Raw genomic sequence first — 23,230 nt, forward strand, 5'->3', positions numbered from 1 at the left:
AAATTAATCCAAATTTGTATCATTTTCAACTTCTACATTTAATAATTCTGTTTCTAGTATAACATCTCTATGGATTACTGTGCTTGTGACTGTGAATTTAAGTGACAGCAAAGGAATACAGATTGTAGAATGTGGATGTGCTCCTTCAGGAATATTGTGCTTCAGGATTCAAAAGATTTTTGGAGTTTCCAAAAGACATTTGAAGATAAAACAAAGATGTCTTTAGTATATTAAGACATATAAGACTTGACAAGATTATAATGAGTATAGTTCACAAAATTGTAATGAGTATAGTTCACATTAGGCGGTTTCACTGGTGTCCTTGAACTCAGGGGTTAAGCTTCCATGTGTGACCACAATGGCAGAAAATTAATTTTCCATTATGTAGATTTTTAGTTGGCAATACCATGCAATGCCATAAATGTGACCAAAATCCTTCAGGAGACCCTCCCAAGAATATCTTTTCTAGTCATGATTATAACCTCAATTACAAAATTGAAAGAAATTGAAAAATGAACTCAACAGTATGGCTTATACCTAATAGACTGTACACGACCTGGATACCAAGTACAGCCAAGATAAATTTCAAAATACCAAGTACAGCCAAGATAAACTTCAAGGACCATAACTGAGTATTCCTAAGTAGTTGGCATCCAGTACAAAGTGCTTTACTAAATTAAAAATAAAGACTAAGATTATCGGGTTAGAACATTCTAATGAATCAAGAGCTAGTCAAATCAGAGATCTAGAAAGTGATAATAAAATGTCCTCTTCCGTATATCTAGAAGTTCTTGACAAGCCATTGAGGTCTTATCTAGCACCGCAAGCTTTACTTCTACTATGTCATCAATGTCACCCACCAGTCGTTTTTAATTTTAAAAATAAGAGATATGTGTTTGAGGCTTGAAAGGTAGTTGTCAACATTTACAGAATTCTGCTGGATTAGCACGCATGGAGAACAGATAATAGCAAGAGAAAAGATAATAGCAAGAGATAATCGCAGCTCCCCCAAGGTTAACGGAAAGAGAACCTGTGCAAAGAGACTTTGAAAAAATAAAAGCAACAACAACAGTGTATCACATAGAGACTAACAGGTTGCATGTGCAGATTACATAGACAACCACAGTGTTAGCCGAGTCTGACAGTCAGCCAGAGAACATCTGAAGACTCCGTTAGCGTGTGCCTGGAGAAAAACAGAAGTCACAGAGGAAGGACAGGTGTGGATTGTTTTAGCCACAGAAGCTGAATAGTTTATAACTGTACAGTGGACAATAAACACAAAGTTTACTGCTTCTCCATGGTAACCATATCTTTCAGCTCTAAGTCAAAGTCAGCGTTTCCTGGAGTAGCATGAAAGTAGACTGTTTCTAGCTATATAGTAACACAAACCTATGGTGCATCGTTTGAACTATACTAAAACCAGAAAGAGAGACGCTAAGTCACTGGGAATAGCACTACCTTGAGATAATCACCATGAATTTTTCTAATCATGTTTCTATTCCTCTGGCCAAGCGGACACAGATGCATGTTGTGCAGGGAGTTCATATCACCCATGCTGCTTTCTACCAGGGAGCCCAGCTGGGGAGCCTACTTTGATTCTCCCATAACAGCAGGTACCCCGCTCCCAGTCAAGCTTTGTGACATCCCGATACATTTAGGAGAAATATGTTTTTCTCTGCTCTGCTGTGATCCTGGGCACAACAATGGACAGGCATGTTTTTATCACTATTTTAAAAACCTGAAACATGTTTTACATACTTCTTCTGCATCTCATTGTTCTTATTCAGCAATCTTGAAGATTCTTTCATGTCACCTGGTTTAGCTCCAATTCTTTCTTTTCAATGGGTACATAATAGTCCATGGTGTGACTATAATTCAGTTTATTTAGCCATTTCTTTATTAATAAATGTTAACTTTTTTCCTGTTTTGAGAGATTGATGAGCAAAGATACAGAAAATATCTCTAAACATCTGTATCCCTATGCATTAATTAGTTTTTAATGGGATGCATTTCCAGGAAGGGAAGAGACCAAGAATAAAACTATGTTTAACGCCGCCATATTTTTCCCAGAAATATAATTTCAAAGTATGCTACTCAGTGACATCATATATAGTAAAAGGTTACCAGATGCCAGATACCTGGTATCTCCTGGTATCAAGAGTTTAGTGTGCCCAGCACTGTCCCTACTTAGCTGTATGACCTTGAGTGAGTCATATCACTTGAGACCCTATCTTCCAAACCAAGAGGTTAGAATAGATTTAACCTAATTTTTCTGCCTTATTCTTAAATCCTATGATTTTTAAAGATTATATTCAAAGACTAAAACCCAAGGAACTCTCCAGATTTGGCATCCAATAGCCTTAAAATCATTTAAAATATTTTAGTGAACACTAGCTACTTTTAGAAGGGAGCACTATCACCCCAAAGTCACATTTCCCTCTGATTTATACCTCTTTGATTCAGGGAAGATATTTCAAAGTCTCATGATGTCCTTAGAATGAGAAAATTATCAATGGAGTTGTTCTAAACTGGGAAAAATAATCTCAAGTCAGAATTCTTTCCTATGGCAAAGATATCTATACTATCTTAGAAAAGTTAAATAATAAAGACTTCCTTTTAAAGGAAGAATAATTTTATAGAAAGGAACAATGTCCCTTTTTTCTGAGTAAGAATAAAGCATCACTAATTTTGTATAACCAGTGCACACACAAAATTCCACATATAATGAAAAATTGAGAGCCTATCAGTAAGAAATCTAAGAACCAAACATTTGTGCATATATAATCATTGGTTTTGCAGTAAGTTCAAAAATGTGCAGCTTTAAAGATTCCCATAAATTGTAATTGAAATATTGGAAAAGTGAGGAGAGGGGTGGAATATGGCCTCATTGACAGTTTTGTCTCATTCTGAGTGAACTCTGATATTATAAATCTAATCATCAGTAAATTCTCTGTAATAAAAGTGAACGCCCAGGGCCTCCCCGGTGGCGCAGCGGTTGAGCGCTGGGTTGCGAAGCTGCCTGCAGCCTCTGCAGCCGGTTCGATCCCCGGCTGCTCCCCGGCCACCGGAGGAGGGTCCCACATGGCGAGCAGACCTCTCCTGCCACCCGCTGCTCCCCTCAGCAGTGTACTTCGGTCCTTCTGCCTGCTCTGCTCCCCGCTCTGGCTCTGGTGAATTCTCTCACCCTCCCGCGCTTCTGACTGTACCCAGTGCATGTATAAACCAAACAAACAAACAAATAATAAATAAATAAATAAATAAGACATGCCTCTAGAAAAAAAATTAAAAAAAAAAAGTGAACGCCCATTTAAGACTTATTACTAAAAATGGGTTTTCTGTGGAAAGGTGTCTCTACTCACTTGCAAAATATCAGCTAATTTGACTGAGAGTCCTTGACCTTGAACTTTTCATAGTTGACTTATGATTGACTCAGTTGTTCAACTTGACCTTTTCTTGTAACTGAACTATTCTTCCTCCAAGTGAATCTTCACGGATGGTTGCTGTTGCAGTCCAAAAACTAAACAGTGGTTTGAGTGGTTCGTCTTTTCTGACACTGATGTGTTTGAATCCCTAATTCTGACTATTTTGGATATTGATGAAAATCTTCATGACTTCATGATAGTGTTTAATGGAGGCTGTGTCCCAATTTCCTTCTATAGCTTTGAGGTTCTTCTTCATTAGTTCCTACTCATTAATACCAAATCAAATTCGGCTTGACAAGGGAAAACTCAGTATTTGGGCAGGAAGCAGAGAGTTGAAATAATATAAACTACTTGTTAAAATATTTACTAATATTGCAAAAACAACATGAATACCTGAAAAACTTGAATTTTGAAAAAAAAAACTTCAGTCAGATATTTAACTGACAGCTTCATCTTTAGAAATTTTATATAAAATTAATTATTCCATTAGGAATGTTTTGTTCTGGGGAAAAAAAGGTTACGTGTAAAAGTCTTTCCCATTCTTGCTCATCTTTTTCTTCTAAAATGTCTGTCAACACATTTATTCCATAACAAACCAGATTCCTTATAGAGATCAAGAAGCTTCTATGCGCCAGCCTCTGCTAGGCACTGGATAGAGTAGTTAATTGCAGATCCTCTTTCTTTATCATCTTTTTTTATAAGAATGATTCAAATATGGTTGATACATACAAGATTAAAACAGAGTTTAAAACACTTTCAGTGATATTTACCCAGAGAGTATAAAGGTCTTTTCTTTTATTCATTTCTTTTATAACTTAAGAAGACAGAATGTCAAGCAGTCTACTGTTCATCCCAGTAAGTTCTGAGTGGGAAATCCTTCACCTCACCTCCTCCTGGAAGTGAAGGTCCTTTCTGAGCTTGCGTCATCCCTCTCACCGCGAGCACAGACACTGGAAGCAGCCAGTCAGTCGTCAAAACAGTCAGTACTTGGCATCTGCCGCCAACCTCCTTGGTCAGACTCACCTGGGTGCTGGAGCCCTTTCTGTCTTCCTTCCTGCCCCAGGCAGTGTTTGCTGATTCCCAGCAAGTTTACAACTCCCTTTTCTCCAGCCTGCAGCTACAGTCTCCCCACTTTTTCTCCACCCTCTGTTACCAGCTGTTTGCATCTTGGACTGAGAGTCTGGGTCCTGTGGGGGAGTGCCCTTATAAACAAAGGGTCATAGAGCTACTCTGAGCTCTTTACCCGGGGTCACACTTCATTTGTAGCACCCTGGATTTGACCATAAAGCAAAGCACCCACTGCGGGTGACACATTATGAGAGAGCCTCTAAAGGTCAGTGTCAAGTTTAACCACAATCGAGTCTGTGTCTCACCCTTGGCTCTGGACAAATTTCAAATACCTCATAGTGCTATGTTTTGTCACCTTGACAGAAGGGGATGGCATGACTTAGCGGGGAGAATAAACATTAGCTAGGAAAAAGTGAAGAGAATCAGAAGATGTTAAATTTAATTCACATGGACCATTAAAGCTCCGTTCTAGTTATTGGCAGGTATTATACTCCAGAGAGACATTGGGGACCAGAATACAGAGACAGAATCCACGCCCCAGAAGGAGTAATAAGTAAATGGGTCACTAACCAATGACAGAGAAGGAGAGAAATAGAAGCCAGAGAAAAGAACCAGTAGATTTCTTCTAGTCTAGTCTGTTAGACTCAACATTGGCCTCTGTGCCTCATGATGCCAGAGACCCAAGTCACAAACAAATTGCCTGGATCTAAGAGACACAAGGAAGAAAGAGACACACAAACAAATGGCCTCATCCCAGGCTCAGTCTCAGAGCCCTCTGCACAGTCAATGAGGCACTGAGTAATCTACACCCTTCTAAGACTTGGGACTTCACAACCACACCAGACTTTACAACAATACTGACCCTAACTGATACGGAATGTGAGAGCTGCCTATTCCATCCGGCCTGGCTTCTCTGATGTTAGGGAAAAACTAGAAGTTCTATGGCAGGTGTCTGAGCACTCTTCCCATGCTGGGTGGGGTTCCGCAGCTGTGACCATGGCAGAATGAACATGCCATCCTGAGGCGGAGATGATCATGTACTGAGTGCTAACCTTGAATGATCTTTCAAAATGATGGCAAGGATGTGAAAGACAGAGAAGGGAAACACTGGGGTCAGTAAAATATTGGCCCATATAAAGTATTCACTGAGGTTACTAAGTCTGGCTTGTTCACCTCCGTGCCTGAAGCTGTTTTGTTATGAAGTGCATGTGGCTAAATGACCTGTCAGCTGAGGGTCTCGCGTGAGCCTTCTCTTTATCCTGGATAAACAGCCACAGGAAGGTGAAGGATGGCACAAACACAGTAGGTTAATGGGCCACGTGGTTATCAGGACAGTTTAGTCCAGCATTTCAGAGCAAGAGGCGGCATCTCATGCCTCAACCTGGCTGATGAGCCCGAGCTCTCCAAATAACCTTGTGCTCACTTAGATGTCTCATTTCTAATGATATTTTCATGATTTCCTACTGGACAGGGAAACCATTTTATCTTTATACATGTCAAATTTTGCTTTAATAAGTGCTCATGGATCTAATTACCTACAAGTTTAGGCAGGACAAGGTTTGGCGTCTAGAAGATTAGGATGGTAAGAGCTGTTGGCTCCACCGCCAAGGCCTAACTACCTCCTGAACTCGCTCTCAATTGGCCACCTTCCCTCTTGAGTCCTCAGTGTTCTCAACTGCTGCAGGAATTAAGCCAGATGGTTTGTTCTTTCTCTCTCCACATTAAAACAAACATTTTCTGCAGCGATTTTCTGTGCTCTTACCTGTTTTGGCACAACACATTGCATCGTAGCTAGCTGGCCATCTGCACCGCGTGGTGATTTTCTCATGGCATGATTTACCTTCTATCTTGTAGTTAAATGGGTCTGGGAAGACAAATAGATCTCATTTCTTGTGCCAGCTCTGGTCAGCTGGAGCAATGTGTTGAGGACAGTCCATAGGTTGGGTTGAAGCTCAGCCGTGCTTACTGTGAGCAGAGGAGGAAGACACAACTCCCAAAGTGCCAAATATTTGCCAGTTTCTATTTAGACAGTACAGCTACTCTAACAATGACTGGTGATTAATGAGCAATTCTCTACCTGTGCTGCAAGCTCTCCTAAAATAAAATGTATAGCTACTATAAAATATTATTTTTCTGAAGCTTTCTTAGTGGTCATGCCATTACTAGCTGTTTACAAAGCACAAGTTAATGCATGAGTAAACAAAATTTTTCTAACTGGTTTTTTCCTACATCTTTATGTAATGTCAGTGAGAGGTAATTTAAGAAGCATAGACTAAGGGAGAGGGCGTCACACTCCATTATTAGACAGGGGATCATTCGCTCCAAGGGAAAATGCTCATTGTCTGTCACGATTGCTAACATCTTCTTACCTACCGCTGTTACCTCATTGAGCCAACCGATGAGGCAGGTGTTACTCAGGTTATAAAATATTATTAATGAAGACATCCCATCATGAAGTTGATCCATCCTATAAGCTCTAGAGAGGATTGTCTTATAGCATTCATGATGTGAGTTTAAATACAAATTCTCTTACAACTGATCTGCCACTTTACTTTCAAAACTGTGTCCTCTTAAGTGAGGTGAGAGTCCCCTTCTGGTGTGTCGCTGTCAAATTTGGAATGAGTCCCCATCTCTGTTCTGCAGAGTGTGAGATGTTGTCTCCTTGTTCGTCACCAACAAACCAAGTATAAAGTGAACAGATTAAAGCTGACAGGAATGACAGGGAGCTTTGTGTTTACGTTGGTGATGCAAGAAAAAAAAAGACAATGTGGATGGAATTACACATAAATGTACTAATGTCATAATGTTGTATTAATAAAATATACCTAAGGTACTAATGTCTGGGTAGGCCTGTACCAAATCCTCAGTAGAAAACATGAAGTTAAGCCCTGTTCTTTAACACAATCCTGAAAAGAAGCAATCTACTCTGTTTTTATTTTTTTCATGCCAACAGGCATTGAGGAAAAGATTGTAAGTCAGTAAAGACTAAGAGAGAAGGTATTAACTTTAAGGTAGGAAAGGACAGGTAGGCATTGCACAATTTACAGAGACGGATGCCACTTTTGCAGTGTTTATTCCAGAGAGCGTCATCTCCTAAAGGTGCACGTAGGGAGCACACAGCCAGCACCAGTGGTTATAGTCTGGCCAGAACCAGCTTCACCTGCGTTGCCCACAGGCCCCCCACCTTGGTGGAATGTGTGGCCATCTCCATTTTGAAACTCTTAAGTTTTGGGCCAGGGTCCCCACATTTTCATTTTTTGCTGGTGGTCAGCTAAGCCTTTCCAAAAGAGATCAGACTTGAGTGGGCCTTAACATAAAAGATGGGAATTTGGAGACTTTGGCAGATGGTGGGGAAGCACTTGAAGAAAGATGCAAAGCATATGTTTTCTACTTTTTTTTAGAGATAAAGTAGGTTGAGTCTATCCTCAAATGCAAGATTAAGAAGTTGGACTCCTTGTAGGCAATGGATAAAGAGAGCCAGTGAGGGTTTTTGAGGTTGTAACTAGAGTCAGTTTTAAAGAAAGACTGACTTAGCGGCGGCATATCAGATAGGCAAGAGTTGGAGGCAGAGAGGGGATAATATGGAGGATATAAAAATCTTGACTTAAATTAAAAACATACATTTAGAAGTCAGTGCTGATGAAATGATAGCTAAGACTAAATGAGGTGCACTGAAAGAGAAAACATTTTCTCTGGACCTGACGTGAGCACTGTGCTATCAGATGACGTAGTCAGCTCTCTCCTCATCACCTCCAAACCTAGATGCAGCTGTGAGTAAACCTCCACCACACACCCCCACCTGCGTTTCCTCCATGTAGCCTGGATTAGACCGCACCTCCTTCATTGCTGTATATCATCTGCAATCGGACTCTACCAAGAGTTCGCAATTGGCTACTCCACCATACCCAAAGCTTAGCACAGCACGTTGAAATAAATACCTGCTGGATTAGTGAGTTATATATTGAATAAACAACAAAGAGAGGGTGTGTCAAATATTCTCAGGAATCATGTAGGACAAACCTTTTCCAGCTGGTAGGATGGAGCTAAGACAAAGCTCAAGAAAGCGTAAGTTGATAAAATTTGTGTGCCCTTATCTATCCCATACTTTCTTTACTTAGAAATATGAGGTGAATCTAGATACTTGTGTGCCCTTACAGCCTGTCATTCAGGCTGCGGTAGGAGATTACCATGCATTAGGTGGCTTGAAAATAAGCAAGCAAAGAATACCTATTTCTCATGGTTTTAGAGCTGGGACATCCTAGGTCAAGGCCCTGGGAGATTCCGTGTCAGGTGAGAGCCCACTTCCGGTGGAAGGACAGATTTTCTCACTCTCCTGGCTGAGAAGGGGTGAGAGAATGCTGGGGCGTCTCTTCTGTGAGGGCCCCACCCTCATAACCCAATTACCACCCAGTCACTCTGCCTTTACATGTCCTTGTTCTGGATTTAGCTTCCTTATATCAATTTTGAGGGGAGTCAAGTATTCCGTCTAGAGCAGCAGCTTTTTCTCCTGGCCACTGTGTTCATCTGAGCTAAGGGGGTGCCCTCTACTTATCTTTGGAGAAGAGAGAGTCCTCAAGCATGTGATCAAATCAGAGAAACCTTTAAGAATCAGGGCACACACCCCCTAAGGAGAGCACCCACTGAGTGTGTTAAACATCCACCCAGGCCAGTATGTCTACTTGGGAAGGAGAAGCTCTTGGAGCGCTACCGAAATCAGCTCATCGCTACTACCTAGTCTTGCTTTCACGTTTTTGTGATGCCTCATATTCCTTTTTACCAAGCTCGTGAACTCTTCCAGGAACTCAAGAGTCTGTGTCTCCAGTACTAGCTCACCCAGCATGGAGATCTAGTCCTTCTGACTTCATCATCGAGTCATCGCTTATTTTTCCTCTATAATCTCTGCATTTTGTTTCTGTATTTTTCTTAGTACTTAAAAATACATTCCCCAGGAATGGCATATTAGAGTCATTTTTGCCTATTTTGAGTCTTTAGAGCGTTTTTTGATCCATTTAATATTTTTCCATGGTAGACATATTTTGTCAAATAGTATTTTTCTAGTAATTTCTCCACCAATAGCAATTGTTATCTATTACAGATAATATGTGCAATTATTTGAGCATGTAAGTTAACACCAGCTTTTGTCCGTTAAAGTATGTTTGCCACGTCGTCATGAATGCCAATCCCATCATATAAAGGTTTAAGAAGGAACAGTTATACAAGATATACTGTTAGAGTTGTAACAATCTATGTGTATTATTTCCAGAGCATGATAGAGTGTTCTAAGCAAATTTTTCTCTGGGAGAAAGAGATATTGTTATCAGGAAGGCCCTTTAGCTACCCAAGAGTTTATTGCAGCAACATTAATCATGTTTCATAATCTAGCTCATAGCCGATATATAGATTTTCACTATAGGAAAGAGGTTAAAAAAAATGTGTGTTGAGAATTTCTGTGCCATGTGACTTTGCTTTACACAGAGGGGAGGTGGATGGGTCTTTGCCTGTGATGGCCCCGCGTGGGTCCCTGAAGAGGGTAAATCTCAGGGAGCGCAGCTTCCCTTTCTGGGTCATTCACATGAGTCTACTATTGAACGACAACTCTCGATTTAAGTGATCTTGTTTGGATCATTCATTCCTCAAACACTCTGAGTGAGTTCTGTGAGCCCAGAATTCTGCTCAGTCTTGCTGGAGGGAAAAAATGCCATAGCGCACTTTACACTTTTGCAGCGTTTCCTGAAAAGCTCATTCATGTGTGCACCTTGTTTCATTCACTTTCCCTCAGCTCTCATGAGACCGGGCAGCCTCGGTTAGCCCAAAAAGCCACTTTCCCAGAGTCATGGAGTAGGAAGGTGCAGAGCTAAGGTGGAGTCTGATTTTTTTTTTTTTTTTGAGAGGACAGAAGCTCTCTCTAAGCGAGAAGGAGGCAGGGGGTGAATACATATACCTAACATTAAGCTGGGCACTTACAGAAAACTTGCTGCGGCTGTGGAGAATGTTGATATTCAGTTTGTTGAAGGAGTGAATACCAATTAAAGAAATACTCCTGTTGGCTAAGAACGTAATTTCAGTGCCCTTTAACAGATAACATTTATCAAACACTTACTGTGTGCCAGGCACACTGCTATGGGCTTTCCTTGAATTATCACATTGCAGCTCTGAGACAAGCTCTGAGAATGAGAAAGTAATTTTCCCAAGTTCCAAATTTAATAAATGGTAGACCTGGGTTCACGCAATACTGTGTCATTCCAAAACCTGTAAATGTTTTGTAAGTATTAATTTCTACTGTCTTCCTCCTATTCCTATTTCCCTTACTGATTTCTTTGAGAGGGAGGGAAAAAAAAAAAGGGTAAAGAGAGGTATTGGCCGGCTCAAAGAAGGAAGGAGGTGATGCTTACACTCCTTAGCTCACCCAAAGGTCCCCCCAGGGCAGCTCGACTCTGGGACGCCCACAGTGACCTTGTAGGAGCTGCCCAGAAATGCCAAGTGCTCGTTCAGAGACAGGAGCAACGTCCTGTCGATGCCTGAACAGTAATGGAGCTCGTGAGGCTGAGGGAGAGACCCAGGGAAGGAATGTGCTCTCTGTCTAGAAGGATCTTTCCAGGCAAAGAAGGCAGCACGGCTGCTGGAGCTGGCAGGTGGGCAGCAGCATCCCCCTGGCAGGAAGGTGGGTAGGTGATGCTGAGGCTCGGGGCTCAGGCTTAAGAGTGGGATCCAGCTCTCGGGAGCCTTCTGTGTTGAAATAAGAAGATTGGACTTGATCCTGACACACAAAGAGCCAGTGAACATTTTGAACAGCCATGTGCCATGAGCTTCTGCCTTTCAGAAGTCTCCGCGGGCAGTCTCCGTGGGTGAGCAGGCCTTGTCAGAGTGAAAGCAGGTGAAGAACTATGTTCGTGGAAGTTCTGTTTCATTCCAGAGTCATAAATAAAAAAGGGCAATAATCCAGCCACTGCTCTGTGGAGACAGGGTTACCACAAATGTCAATGAAGCAACCATTTTACTACTCTCACCAAGAGTGGACACCAGCCTGCTTCTTAAAGAGCTCGGTGTTTCCATCCATTAGGCAAATGCTTCCCCGCTCCGGGTGCGGGCACCTTCTGAGCTGGGTGGCGGGCATGGCCTCAGCCTGCTGTGCAGAAGTGCATTGGCAGCAACGTGTAGCCCAGTTTATTCATAAAGCCAATGGAAGCAGCAAAGACAAGATAGGACATAAAGCAAGTGTCAAGAAAGGAGAGAGGGACTCCTAAGAGAGAGAACGTGACAATGAGGTTTAAGCCTAAGAAAGCAAGCATCTGCCCTAAGTAACCATTTCATTAAAAGTGCACTAAATTTTGAAGGTTCTCTCTCAGGAACTGCAGACTGTGGGCTGAGATTAAGTATAATGGTCTCCCACGTGAATTCTCCTCATTACTTCTCTTGAAAGATCAGTAAATCTACTGAAGGGGTAATTTAGGTTTAGTGTTCACAATCCATTCATTTTACTTTTAATCTTCTCTGTTTAGAATTGTAAAAATGGAACGCAGATGTAATCCGAGAGAGGAGGACTGGGCTCGGAAGACCTGGTTTCGGTTCCTTGAATAGTCTTGGTGTTGACAGATACGCAGTAGCCGTGGACACTGATTCCTGGTAGCTGGTGGTGGAGCTCCCGCCCATTTGTAGAGCCCTCCACGTTTGCAGAAAGCAAACGAGGGCAGACAGGAGAGCTAAGCTATCCCTCACCCTCCTGAATTCCTGGGACCTCTATGGGATTTTCAGTGAAGTCTTTTTTTAATTGCATTAAGCATTACTTTCACTATAATTCAACAGAGAGGACAAAGATTTTGAGACGTTTGTCTAGGACAGAAAAGTAAATTCATTGAGAAAAAAAGACTGGGAAATGAGACAATTATTTAATGGCTAATGTGATTTAACCATATTTTTTTTAAATGTGCGTCTGAGACAGGTCTGATAGTCATTACTGTGTCTGCTGTTACACGACACCAATCCGTTTGTGATGGTTCAAAAAAGCAACCAAGTTAAAAAGAGGAAAACAAGCAAAAAACACCAGAAATAGTCTTGCAAAAGTGTTATTTCCAGAAATAGCCAAATCTTCTCTGATTTTCTGGGGTCTCTCCTTGTTTTTCCGTAAGCTATAGGCCCCATTTGAGGGCCCACATGTGCGTATTGGTTCCTGATTAATTTAATTGAAAACCCTGTTAAAAGAGCTCCTTATAAATCCACGGGGAAAGGGAGCTTTTCCCATCTAAGACGGGTCCACATAACAAAGCAGTGGATAAGTGGAAGCTCGTTGATATGGTATTAAATGACATTGATTGAAACTGATTATGGCTTTCATGTCTGTCCTTTGCTTTTGTTTCCCCATATTAAATCATGGTTTTAAAGTGTAAAGTTTCCTTTTCAGATTTGAAAGTATTGAGCAGTTCTAAGTAGAGGTGAGAAAGTGAATTTTGCTAGAATTTAAAGAGTAACAATTTCGCCAAGGAAATTAGCAGTTTAGGACATTCTCGAAACACAATTTCACATGCCTTGAAATAATCGTTATGACATTTTAGTGCATTCTCCCTGGGAAGCATTTCCTTGTAAATGTCTAAACCAGACCATGTCTTAACATTTATATCATGAGAGAAAACTCCAATAGCCTTAGAAGTTTCCATCATAAAACTAAGGAAGAAAAAAAAATAGCAGAAAGAAATGGTCTAAAACCTAGTATATAACTGCATAGAGCTGAGTGATTCAAAGCAGCACAGATCGTTGGAGAGCTAGGAAGCTGCCAATGACTTCACACCCTTCTATGAATGCTAAAAAAATAAAATAAAATAAAATAAAATAAGCATCTGAAGGGTTTCTAGAAATTTGTCTTGCTTTAGTGATTTTGTACAACTGATTGGTCTATTTCAAATTAAAGGCAATCAGCTAAACTCTTAGATGATCATTCATTAAGGGCATTCACCCATTCCATTAAAATAAAAGATCTCTAATCTAGTGTGTGTCCCAGGCTTAAATGTCCTTTCGCCTGTTCAAATACTGTTGGAGAGAAGTTTTGAGTTCCTTGAAGATGCTATTTCAAACCGCATGCTTCTGCTGTCATCCCAGCCCATTGTTTCTGATTACAACATGGAAACTGAAGAGGGTATTGGACTGAAAAAAGTTCCTTATGAGTTGTTGTAAATACCATAGTCACAATAAAGGAAATGTCTCTTTCCTCGTAGAGAAAATGAAAGATAAGAGTCTGTGAGAGAGTTTTGCACCAGCCCCCTGAGGGGCAGGATCACCGTGACCCCATGAACTGATCCACCTAAAAGATAGTCTCCCCGGTGCTCATCAGCCCCCTTAGCTACAGTTGTTCTCAAAGATGCTCTAATCACCTTATTCCCAACAAAAATGGGGTGTTTTGAGCCTCTTTTGTGTTGGTAACTGCATTGATTAACTGAGATGAGGCTGCCCCCCTCCCTGGTGGTGTGGGTGTGGAAGGAATACATCTTCGTTTGGGAACAAGACGAGCTTTCGGACCAGCAGACCACACCCAAGCGCGGCTCATTCTGTTGCCCACAGTGTGCTTTACAGAGGAGCCTTTCAACAAAGCCTCGTGAGAGAATCTTTGACGCTTATCATCTCACCATTAATTTCCACAAGTTGCTAGTCCTTTCAATGCAAAATAGGTCTGTCACTGAAGCAAAGTGATCATCTTTGCTCACTGAATAATTTACCTGTGCTTTTAAAGATGTGAATGTTTGTGCATATGTAAAGATTTTTTTTTAATATTTAGCTGCTAAATCATTATATACAATATTAAATGTTCAAACCCTGTATTAACAACTGTTGAAAACATAACTTCCATGTGTTCTTTAAAATAGGGCATGTTTGATTTCTGAATTGTTGTCATAGAAGTTGTAAGGCCAAAAATGGGTCCTTTGAATATGCAAAGTTCCCCTTAAACCACCTTGAACTAGGCAGATTTGCAACATTTTAAACTGGCACTTCATCCCTCTTTCAGCAAGCATCCTCTGCAGATTTAATGATCAGGAACATCCTTCTGATGCATGCTGGGAGATATGGCTGCAGGGTGCAGACCACAGCAGACAGTGTGTCAGATGAGGCAGAACTTCTTGTTAGGGGTGAGTATGCTAATAGTGCAGTCTGAAGACATGATCACCATAAATTATCATACAAAGGAGTTTAAATGCATGGACTTTGAGCACATGGTGCTGTGCATTTTACTTTCAATTTTACAATATATGTCATTTTTGCTTAACCTTTTGCCTTTGGAAAAATAACATGGAAAACCGCTCCTTAGTAACAGACCAAACCTCCTGATCCGACTTCAGAGTCCAAGTCACCTTGAGCACGAAGTGAGTGTTTCACCACCTTAACACCCAACCGACTTCAACAAGTTGAGCCTCAAGGACACTTGCATGACAGTGATAACTTTGTTTGTATGTGTGTGTTTTTCAAATGCAAAGTTAGTGCAATCCCAAGGCAATTGTCTCCCTCTGCTAACTTCTAGATTCCACTTCCCCAAACAAGAAAACTGCAACTGTTAAGTCACAGAGATTTCCTCATGTTTGAAAATGCCAACCCCATGCACGCAGAAATGACAGGAATGTGGTTTCTGGCTATGACCCAGGCCACCAAATGCTGGGACCCTATGAAGCCACCTCTCATTTGAATGAAGTAAATGGTTATAGCACCAGTTTCTTGGGGCGCACTATTCCCCGGGTGGAGGGGAAATGCAGCTCCTGGCATGTTTGCATTCTTCTCTCCCTGCCTCCCTTTCTTTACTTCTTTTATTTCATTCTTTCTCTCTCTTTTTATTTTTTTGACTTTTTATTCAGATACAGTATGTCTACAGACATTTCCACCCATCGTTAGTGTACAGATGTACAACTCAATGAATAATCACAGAGTGAAAACCTCCCCTTTTACCAGGGCCACCCTGTTACAAAACTGCCATTGAAACCAGAACCAGAACATTGGCGGGACCCCTCTCCCCCCAGCCTCTCCCTTTTTGATCTTAAACAACATTGTTTTGAGTGGTGTGAGCACGTGCACTCAGGCCCCCCACCATCTCCATGAGTAGGATGTCCACAGTGCGTGGCACATGCATATTTTAGAATCTCTTACCCTTTATTCAGTGTTTTCCATCCACAATTTTTAGAACTCATTGCTATAAAAGCCTTGATCGGGAAGGCATATAGTAAGGTCAACCAGCGCCTCTTTATTTTCGTTGTATGTGTCGCCAAAAGTTTGTTGTTTGGGGTGGTGCATCCATCACCGGTCCATGAAAAAAAATGGTGTTAAAACAAGGGTGAGTCATAACATGTTCACTTTCTGCGGTTTGTTTTTGTCCCAAGTTATTTGAATTTTCCCAAGCTGATCTCAAGACTGTGTATCTGTGTTGCCCTGTTATAGAACATCAGCTTTTTTTTTTAAGTGCCCATTTTCTCATGATATTCCATTCAGCTAAAAATTTTCCTTTATGCTTTTCAACGTTATTAGGCTTGTGGAACTGCAAACCCCACACTGCAGTCAAATTTATAGAAAATTGCTTTCTTTTCTGGCTACGGTCTGTTTTAGATTATGTGTATTTATTGTGTAGCACTTGCCAGTAATTTAGAGTGATGCTCCTAAAATGGGAGCTTTCCAAATGAATAATACAATTTAGAGGCTGATAACAAGAAACTAGGTATTTTCACAAGCTTGTGAGGGGCAAATTTAAGTGGCGAGCTAACACTCTGCTTTGTAAGTAAAATTAAACTCAACAGGGTTCAGAACACAATCCCAGTTCAGCTTTTTCATGTTCTCTTTTTAGCCTTTGGCTTCATGCCTAGGAAATGATAAAATGCATAAATTTTGGAATTAGACTCAATAGCAATTTCAAACAGGTTGCTATTCCCTGAATATTCATGTAACATTCAGCTCAAGTTTTCACTTCAAGTGAGTTTGATCAAGTCACCAATTTTCTATTCTGGATTTGCATTACTTTTCTAAAATTAGTGAAAATAGCTTACCTCTTCTATCTGGCTGGTCTTAGATCTAAAAGCTGAACTAAGGATTCTGGCTCTTCCTTATGATTATATATTTTTTTTTATATTAGCAGCTCTTGGTGTTTGAGGATACTTGGAAAATTGCTGTTGTTAAGGTTGACTTATGAAGTAAAACTCAAAGCAGCTTTACTCTGCTATCTTCTTGCTCAAATTCTTCCACCTGTTATTGATTTGTAAACTTGGATCATTGAGATTGCCCAGGCCAGGGGGTGACAGCTGAGTGTTCTAAGTGAGGGTCACTTCAGATGGCTGTGACTCCCAGTAGCTGAACCCCCCACAGGCATCTTCAAGTGTGGCTGCAAAGATCCAAACAGCAAAGATGGTGCCACCGTTTGTCTTGTTAACGAATAGTTTCTTAAAAAGATAGCTTTGTGGTTCACTGTGCTTAATGTTGAGCCTAAGGAACATTTTTGGGTAGCGCGGAATATGTTTTCATAATCCCACAATGCAGATTTATGGGGGAAAAGCATATTCTCCTAGAGTGATGGAACCTCCTTTTTTATCATCTCCTTTCCAGGCAGAAAGTCTATAAAATTCTCTTGTGCATCTCACCAAGTGCTGGGCCCACACACAGGCTGAACTGGAGAGCAGTTGTGTGGCTAACACCTCTCCTCTGCCTCTTTAGACTCTGAGGCGACACCACCTGTTTCTCTTCTCTCTGCTGTGGGGCTGTTCCCCCCCAAATGCCTGTTTCCACTGTTGCTTTTTTTTTTTTTTTTTGGCTTGTGGATGCCAGTGCTATTTTTCACCTCTGTTTCACCATCATTATCATCCTCCAAAAATTGAATTTCTCCATAAATAATCATCTGAAGCATAAAATCACTTGGTCGCACGTCTTTAATATTCAGTGAACTAACATTATAGCAGCACTGTGCATAATTTGGAGAAGGATAATAGAAGTAATGAATATGTTAAAAGAAATGATTTTGCAGAAATATAAAAGGAAATCAAAGCCACACCTGGACATCTGTGCACAATTTAAGTCCCTTAGTCAAGTGCAATGTAGCGAGAGTAGAGAGTGAGGCTAGATGATGCTGCCGCCACCTCTCTAAAGACAACAGAACCATGTACGAGATGAAAGGAGAGAGATGGGCCCTGAAAGGATGAACCTCAAGGTTGGAGGGGGTGGAGAGAGAGCAGAGCGGGGCTCAGCTATTTGTAAAGAACTGATCATCCCAAGCAATAGGACAAGTGATCGAACACAATAAAAGGCTCCAGAGAAAGGGATATTCCCCTCTGTTATTTTATTTTACAAAAATAAATGTTAGAAATATGTTCCCCAAAGCAAATATGAGCGTAGGAAGGTGTCATGGTTTAAAGAATAAAATGTACTTAGCCAAAGCAACGAGGAACCAAGGCATGAGTTTTGCCTATTCTGTCCAGAGACAGAGGAAATAATTTAAAAACCCACTTTTTCATAAGCGTTCTTATATGACTTCGCTTCTTCATGAAAACTGGTAGGTCAAAGCATTCTCGGGACAGTCCAAGAGAAATCGATAATCTCTTGGCTCCTGGGGAATGCACGGTCTTGGACAGGTTTAATTTCCAGAATTCCAGTCTACGAGGTAAAGCTGACATGTATCAAACTGAATTGGAGCCGAAGGAATGCAGGTCAGGAGGTGAGAGTGGAGACACTGAGACTCCTCAGCGTCCTCCGCTGCTCCCACCCGCCAGCGCTTCCCGCGCGTGGAGTTCGAGCTGTCTTGCAGCCTCACTGGCTTCAACTTTCAGTTCAATGCCGTTTATTATTTCCGAGAAAGGTTTTCTCCTTGAACATGTTAACTTTAACCTCTCGCAATCCACCAAGTTGCCACTTTTTACTACCAAACTAAAACTGTTAAAAGCTTTGCGTGTTTTGTCAATTAAATAAGTGAACAGGCATCTGTGATGATTCCGCGGATAGCAACGAGTTTACATTCTCACTAGTGGTGAGACATGAACTTATTTGCTTTGTTTTCTTTTCAAATAGTTGCAAATAATTGAAAGATGCCAGTTACTATCTGATGCAAACCACTTTGGAATGTTTAATTAAATGTTCTCCAACCCGCCCACACTCTCGTTTCCAGAGGCCTCTCTGGCACGAAAGGAAAGGTTGAGAATTTTCTGCCTTTTGTCCTTGGAAGGATCAAATACTACGGCTTTCCCAAATACGAGGGGAAGCTCGCGCTCAACAAGAACCTGGAAGATATTGCTACTCGTGTTGATTTGATCGTGAAAGCAGCACTGACCTGCACTGTCTTCACACCTTGCACACCTTCACGAGCCCTACAGAGTCCACATAGGTGTGAACACCTGTCTTAGGCATCTGGTCACTTCTGACTATTTCAAAGTTTTAAAATGCACAAGTGCTCATCACAGTATCTTTTGGAAGACAGAGTTTGCATAGATTTTTCTTTTCCACTCTTGACATACTCTGCAGTTACCATGTCCATGGGGACTGCACCCACCTTCCACCTTCCTGTGGTGGAATACTACGTCCCACTCAAGAGCCCGGGGAGGAAGAGTAAAGAACCTGTTGTCTCAAAGAACACAGCTGGATTTGTCAGTAGGCTGGTATTTAGATGTCAAAGGGCGATGACAAATGTTTTCATTGCATTTTTATTCTTAATTAATTTTAACATTAAACCCATCAACAAGTAATTTGTTGAGAGCAAAAGTCATTCAGTTAATATATATGCTTTTACAATCGATAAAAAATTGGAGACAGGGGCCTCCCCGCTGGCGCAGCGGTTGAGCGCTGGGTTGCGAAGCTGCCCGCGGCCTCTGCGGCGCCAGTTCGATCCCCGGCTGCTCCCCGGCCATCGGAGGAGGGTCCCACGTGGCGCGCAGACCTCTCCTGCCGCCCGCTGCTCCCCTGAGCAGTGTACTTTGGTCCTTCTGCCTGCTCTGGTCCCTGCTCTGGCTCTGGTGAATTCTCTCACCCTCCCGCACTTCTGACTGTACCTAGTGCTTGTATAAATAAATAAATAAATAAAAATTAATCTTAAAAATAAAAAAAAAAAAAATTGGAGACATAAACAACGTCCTCCCTCTGAAGAAAACCTTCCCCCATCTATGCCGTGTCTTATTCTGATATCCTGCCTCATTACAGAAATTTTAAGTCACAACTATCATTGATTCTGGGTGAGATTTTTAAAATAACTATACTAGCCACTTGTTCCCCAACTTAGACATTTTTATATTTACTTTGATTGACACTATAAAATTTCTTTTAGCCTCTAAATAGCAGTTTAAGTTTCTTTTTCTCATACATTTCCTTGCTCATCCATGGAACTCTTTAATGGCAGACTAAAAAGTGACAATCATGTGTTTGATTCCTCCACCAGTGAGTTTGGGTCATTGCGTGAGAGTTGACTGAAACCCCTTGACTGACGAAATGATTAAAGCTGTCGAAATACATACAAAGAAATGAAATACGAACAAGTGAATTGCCATTGTATACAGAAAACCAATTGACTGAGCCTAAATTTCTTATACTTATTCACTCAACAAAGGCTGAGGCCAGATTGACGCCAAGTTCTCTGTTAGGTGCAGGAATGTCAGTCAGTTAACAGACTGTCTCAGGTTTGTCAGGAAGTGGTTTGCTGTTTTAGAACAAGTGCTCTTGCGCCCCGCTTCCACTGTGACAAAAACTCAAATTGACTGGGTTTTATAACATACATATTTTTGAGTAACAAGCTTTAAGAGGATCACCTTTCACTTTGTGTTTGTTCCAAAAGGCACGCCCACCCTACTATGAAAATGGCATTTGCTATCACTTCACGTCTGTGCAGACTTGTTCTTGGTGTATGAAGTTATGTTTTTTTTTATTTTATTTTTATATTGCATACAATTGCAACCCCCTTATTTTGACCCCAACCCCATCTTTCCCCGCCACCCCATAGTGTGTCTCTGGTTCATAGTTGTTTGTTGATTTTGATTTTTTCTTTCTGACAGTTATTCTTTTCCCTGGCCCCTTATTTAGGTTTTCTAAATTCTTGCTATAAGACCATCTGGTATTTTTCTTTTTCTTTCTGGCTTATTTCACTGAGCATGATCCCTTCCAGCTCCATCCATGTTGCTGCAAATGGCATGTGTTTTTCTTTTTTGAATGCTGAGTAATATTCCATGGTGAATATGGACCACATCTTCTTGAATAGCTAAGCTTTGGAAACAACCCAAATGAAGTTATGTTTTAAATGCCGATTTCACTCGCTGTCCAGCGAGCGCCTACTTCACGCCAGGGCAGTTCCGGAGTGCGAGGGGACCCGCGGGGGCACAGGGCGGGTGTGCCACCTAATGCCATGAGGGGGAGATTAACATTTATGCTGAAAGTCAATGATACCCATCAAAGGGCAAAAGCAGGAAAGAGACATGATTATATGCCCTTCAAGGTCATTTGCAAAGTTGAAAATGGTCGTTTAGAGTAAGACCAGTGGCTTGCCAGCTGACCAAATGGAAGACCATAGCAATAATCCTGACAAGACGTACGTGTCTGGACAAAGGTGATGTTGATACGCGTGTTCAGAAACTAGGAAGGAGGCAGACCCAAAGGAAGTTGGTAGCTCAGGGGCTTTGCAGGATGAGAAAGAGGCAGCCAGGACGAGGAGCCGTGGTCATGTTTGCTGAGTGGGAGGGAGACAGCTCTTCTCGTAGCGCCAGAGCAATTCATTACTCATGAGGCCTTTCACTCTCAAACTTGTAGTTTAGATAAGAAATTACAAGGCCACCTTAATGAAGAATGATCGGGCTTTTCATATCCTCTGGAAATCAGGACAGAGGTGGATTGAGGTTTAAGGAGCAGCACTGAGGACGAGGCTCTCCTGAGAGAATAGCCTACGTGCAGGCAAAGCTGTGGCCGTGGAGTTCAGGAGAGGTACACTGGGAGATGTGGCTTTGTGCAGTCATCAGCCTACTAACGCCACGTGGAGAGGAAACCACAGAGACAGCTGTGGAGAGCGAGAGGGGACAGGCTCAGGGTGCGATGTCCAGGAACACTCATGTAGAAAAAGATGCGGGATCTGCAGATACTGGGAAGGAGAAGGTGCCAAATGCACCTGTCACACCATGCGTTGAGCGATCTAAAATTAATAGCCAACCTGAAAGGGGGCAAACTCAATGGAATGCTGGATGAAATAACCAAATCATGGTAGGTGGAGAGTGTGAAAGGTCGAGTAGCATCTTGAGAAAAACAGGGCCTTGGGAATTGGCTCTTGCACGACTGTACATTCTTCGCCATGCCCTGACTTTGGACAAGCTGCTTCACTGTAACCTTGCTCGCCCTTCATCCCTTCCTTCATACTTACTCACCACACGTTTATAGAGCCGCAGATGTGGCCAGCGCTGTGCTGAGCACCAGCTAAGCAGGAACGACTTCTGTCCCCAGTGTGGAGGACACGTCTTTCTAGAAGGGAGTGTAACGCGAGCAGTCCCGTGTATGAGTGGCACCTCCTGCCCTCCTACCATCAGCTCCATTAGTCATGATAAAAACATTTATTAAGTTTCTCTGTGCTAAAGGCTCCCTGTGAATCATTTTAATTTACCCATCAAGCAAATCATAAAAGGATAAGAGAAGAACAATTTTCAGTTCCTATTGCATAAAAGGAAACTAAGGCTCAGAGTTTAGGATGTGCCAGATGTTACCCTAATAAGTGAGACAGAGTCCAGGCTGATGGACTCTAAAGCCAGCATTTAAAATCACTGCCTTCCATGGTCAATTGCCAGAAGGTTTCCATTTTATCCATCGTTGTATCCTCTGGATCTTTTTAGTTCCTGACACATTATTTGTCATGAAAAAATATTAATAAATGTCTGTGGAGGGAAGGAGACAGGACAGGGAGGTAGTTGAGAGGAGGGAAGGGGAATCCTATAAGAAACCAGACAATTGCAGGACAAGCTCTTCCTGTGAGTCAGGGAAGTTGATGAAGGAGTAGGTCTGGGGCTGAATTAAAAGCCATGATGTCATTTGCTAAACCAGAAGGGAACAGAAGCTTCTCTGTGTCCGTTGGCAAACACAGCACCTTTTCACTCCTCTGCTGTCAGCCCTCATGCTTGCTAATCTTCTGAAGCAGCTAATCTGTGACCACATGACCCGGAGATTTACCATTATTAACCACCAATCTCTATATTACATGTACACCTGAAAGACCACTAAGCTTACAAGTCTGAACTGCTTCTGACTTTCCTGTCTTGTCAGTGACATCAGTATCAAAAGCTGACGACTGTTTTCTCAGGACATCTTGTGCAACTTCTTATCCAGACACTGGATAGAAAGGAATCACTTCTGGACAAAATTCCCTGGATGTATTAAGCATCATGCCCTAGTAGGCCTCTTTCTATATGATCTCTTCGCTTATTTTAAACTTTCTTCCGATGGCCCCAATGATGAACCAAGAACAGAACTCTCAGTTGCTTTAAAAAGTATCTGAAATTTCATTGTAATTGCTGCTACTCTGCTTTCAGCCCTTTGCTATTCCTTGTTCCTTACCTGCTTATGGGTGAATTCATGCCAAGTCATACAGGAAAACAACACAAACCAAATCATGGTCTTTGATATTCAGGAGGAGGTTCTTAAACTCTGCAGTATGACCCAGGCAATGTATTAGGAGGGTATTTTATCTGCCTGTTCCTTTGTTTGAATTGTTAAGAAAAAGCATCCTCCATACTCGCTTTTTGCACACTCTGTGTGGATGTTTCGTAGGCCATCCCCCAATCCTTTCT

General features: G+C 41.7%; 1 protein-coding gene across 3 annotated transcripts in view; it reads left to right on the plus strand.

Moving 5' to 3' along the window:
• CNTN5 (contactin 5) overlaps positions 1 to 23,230 on the plus strand; it is a gene marked incomplete at both ends in the record, with an annotated part of 519,573 nt that overhangs the window by 423,021 nt on the left and 73,322 nt on the right. For all 3 annotated transcript variants that reach the window (XM_084251216.1, XM_084251217.1, XM_084251218.1), the window contains one exon: positions 14,482 to 14,602. In XM_084251216.1, the coding sequence (XP_084107342.1) occupies positions 14,482 to 14,602 (121 nt within the window). The remainder of the gene's footprint in view (positions 1 to 14,481; positions 14,603 to 23,230) is intronic.

The sequence above is a fragment of the Talpa europaea genome (genome assembly GCF_964194135.1).
Source record: "Talpa europaea genome assembly, chromosome: 12".
Lineage (NCBI taxonomy): Eukaryota > Metazoa > Chordata > Mammalia > Eulipotyphla > Talpidae > Talpa > Talpa europaea.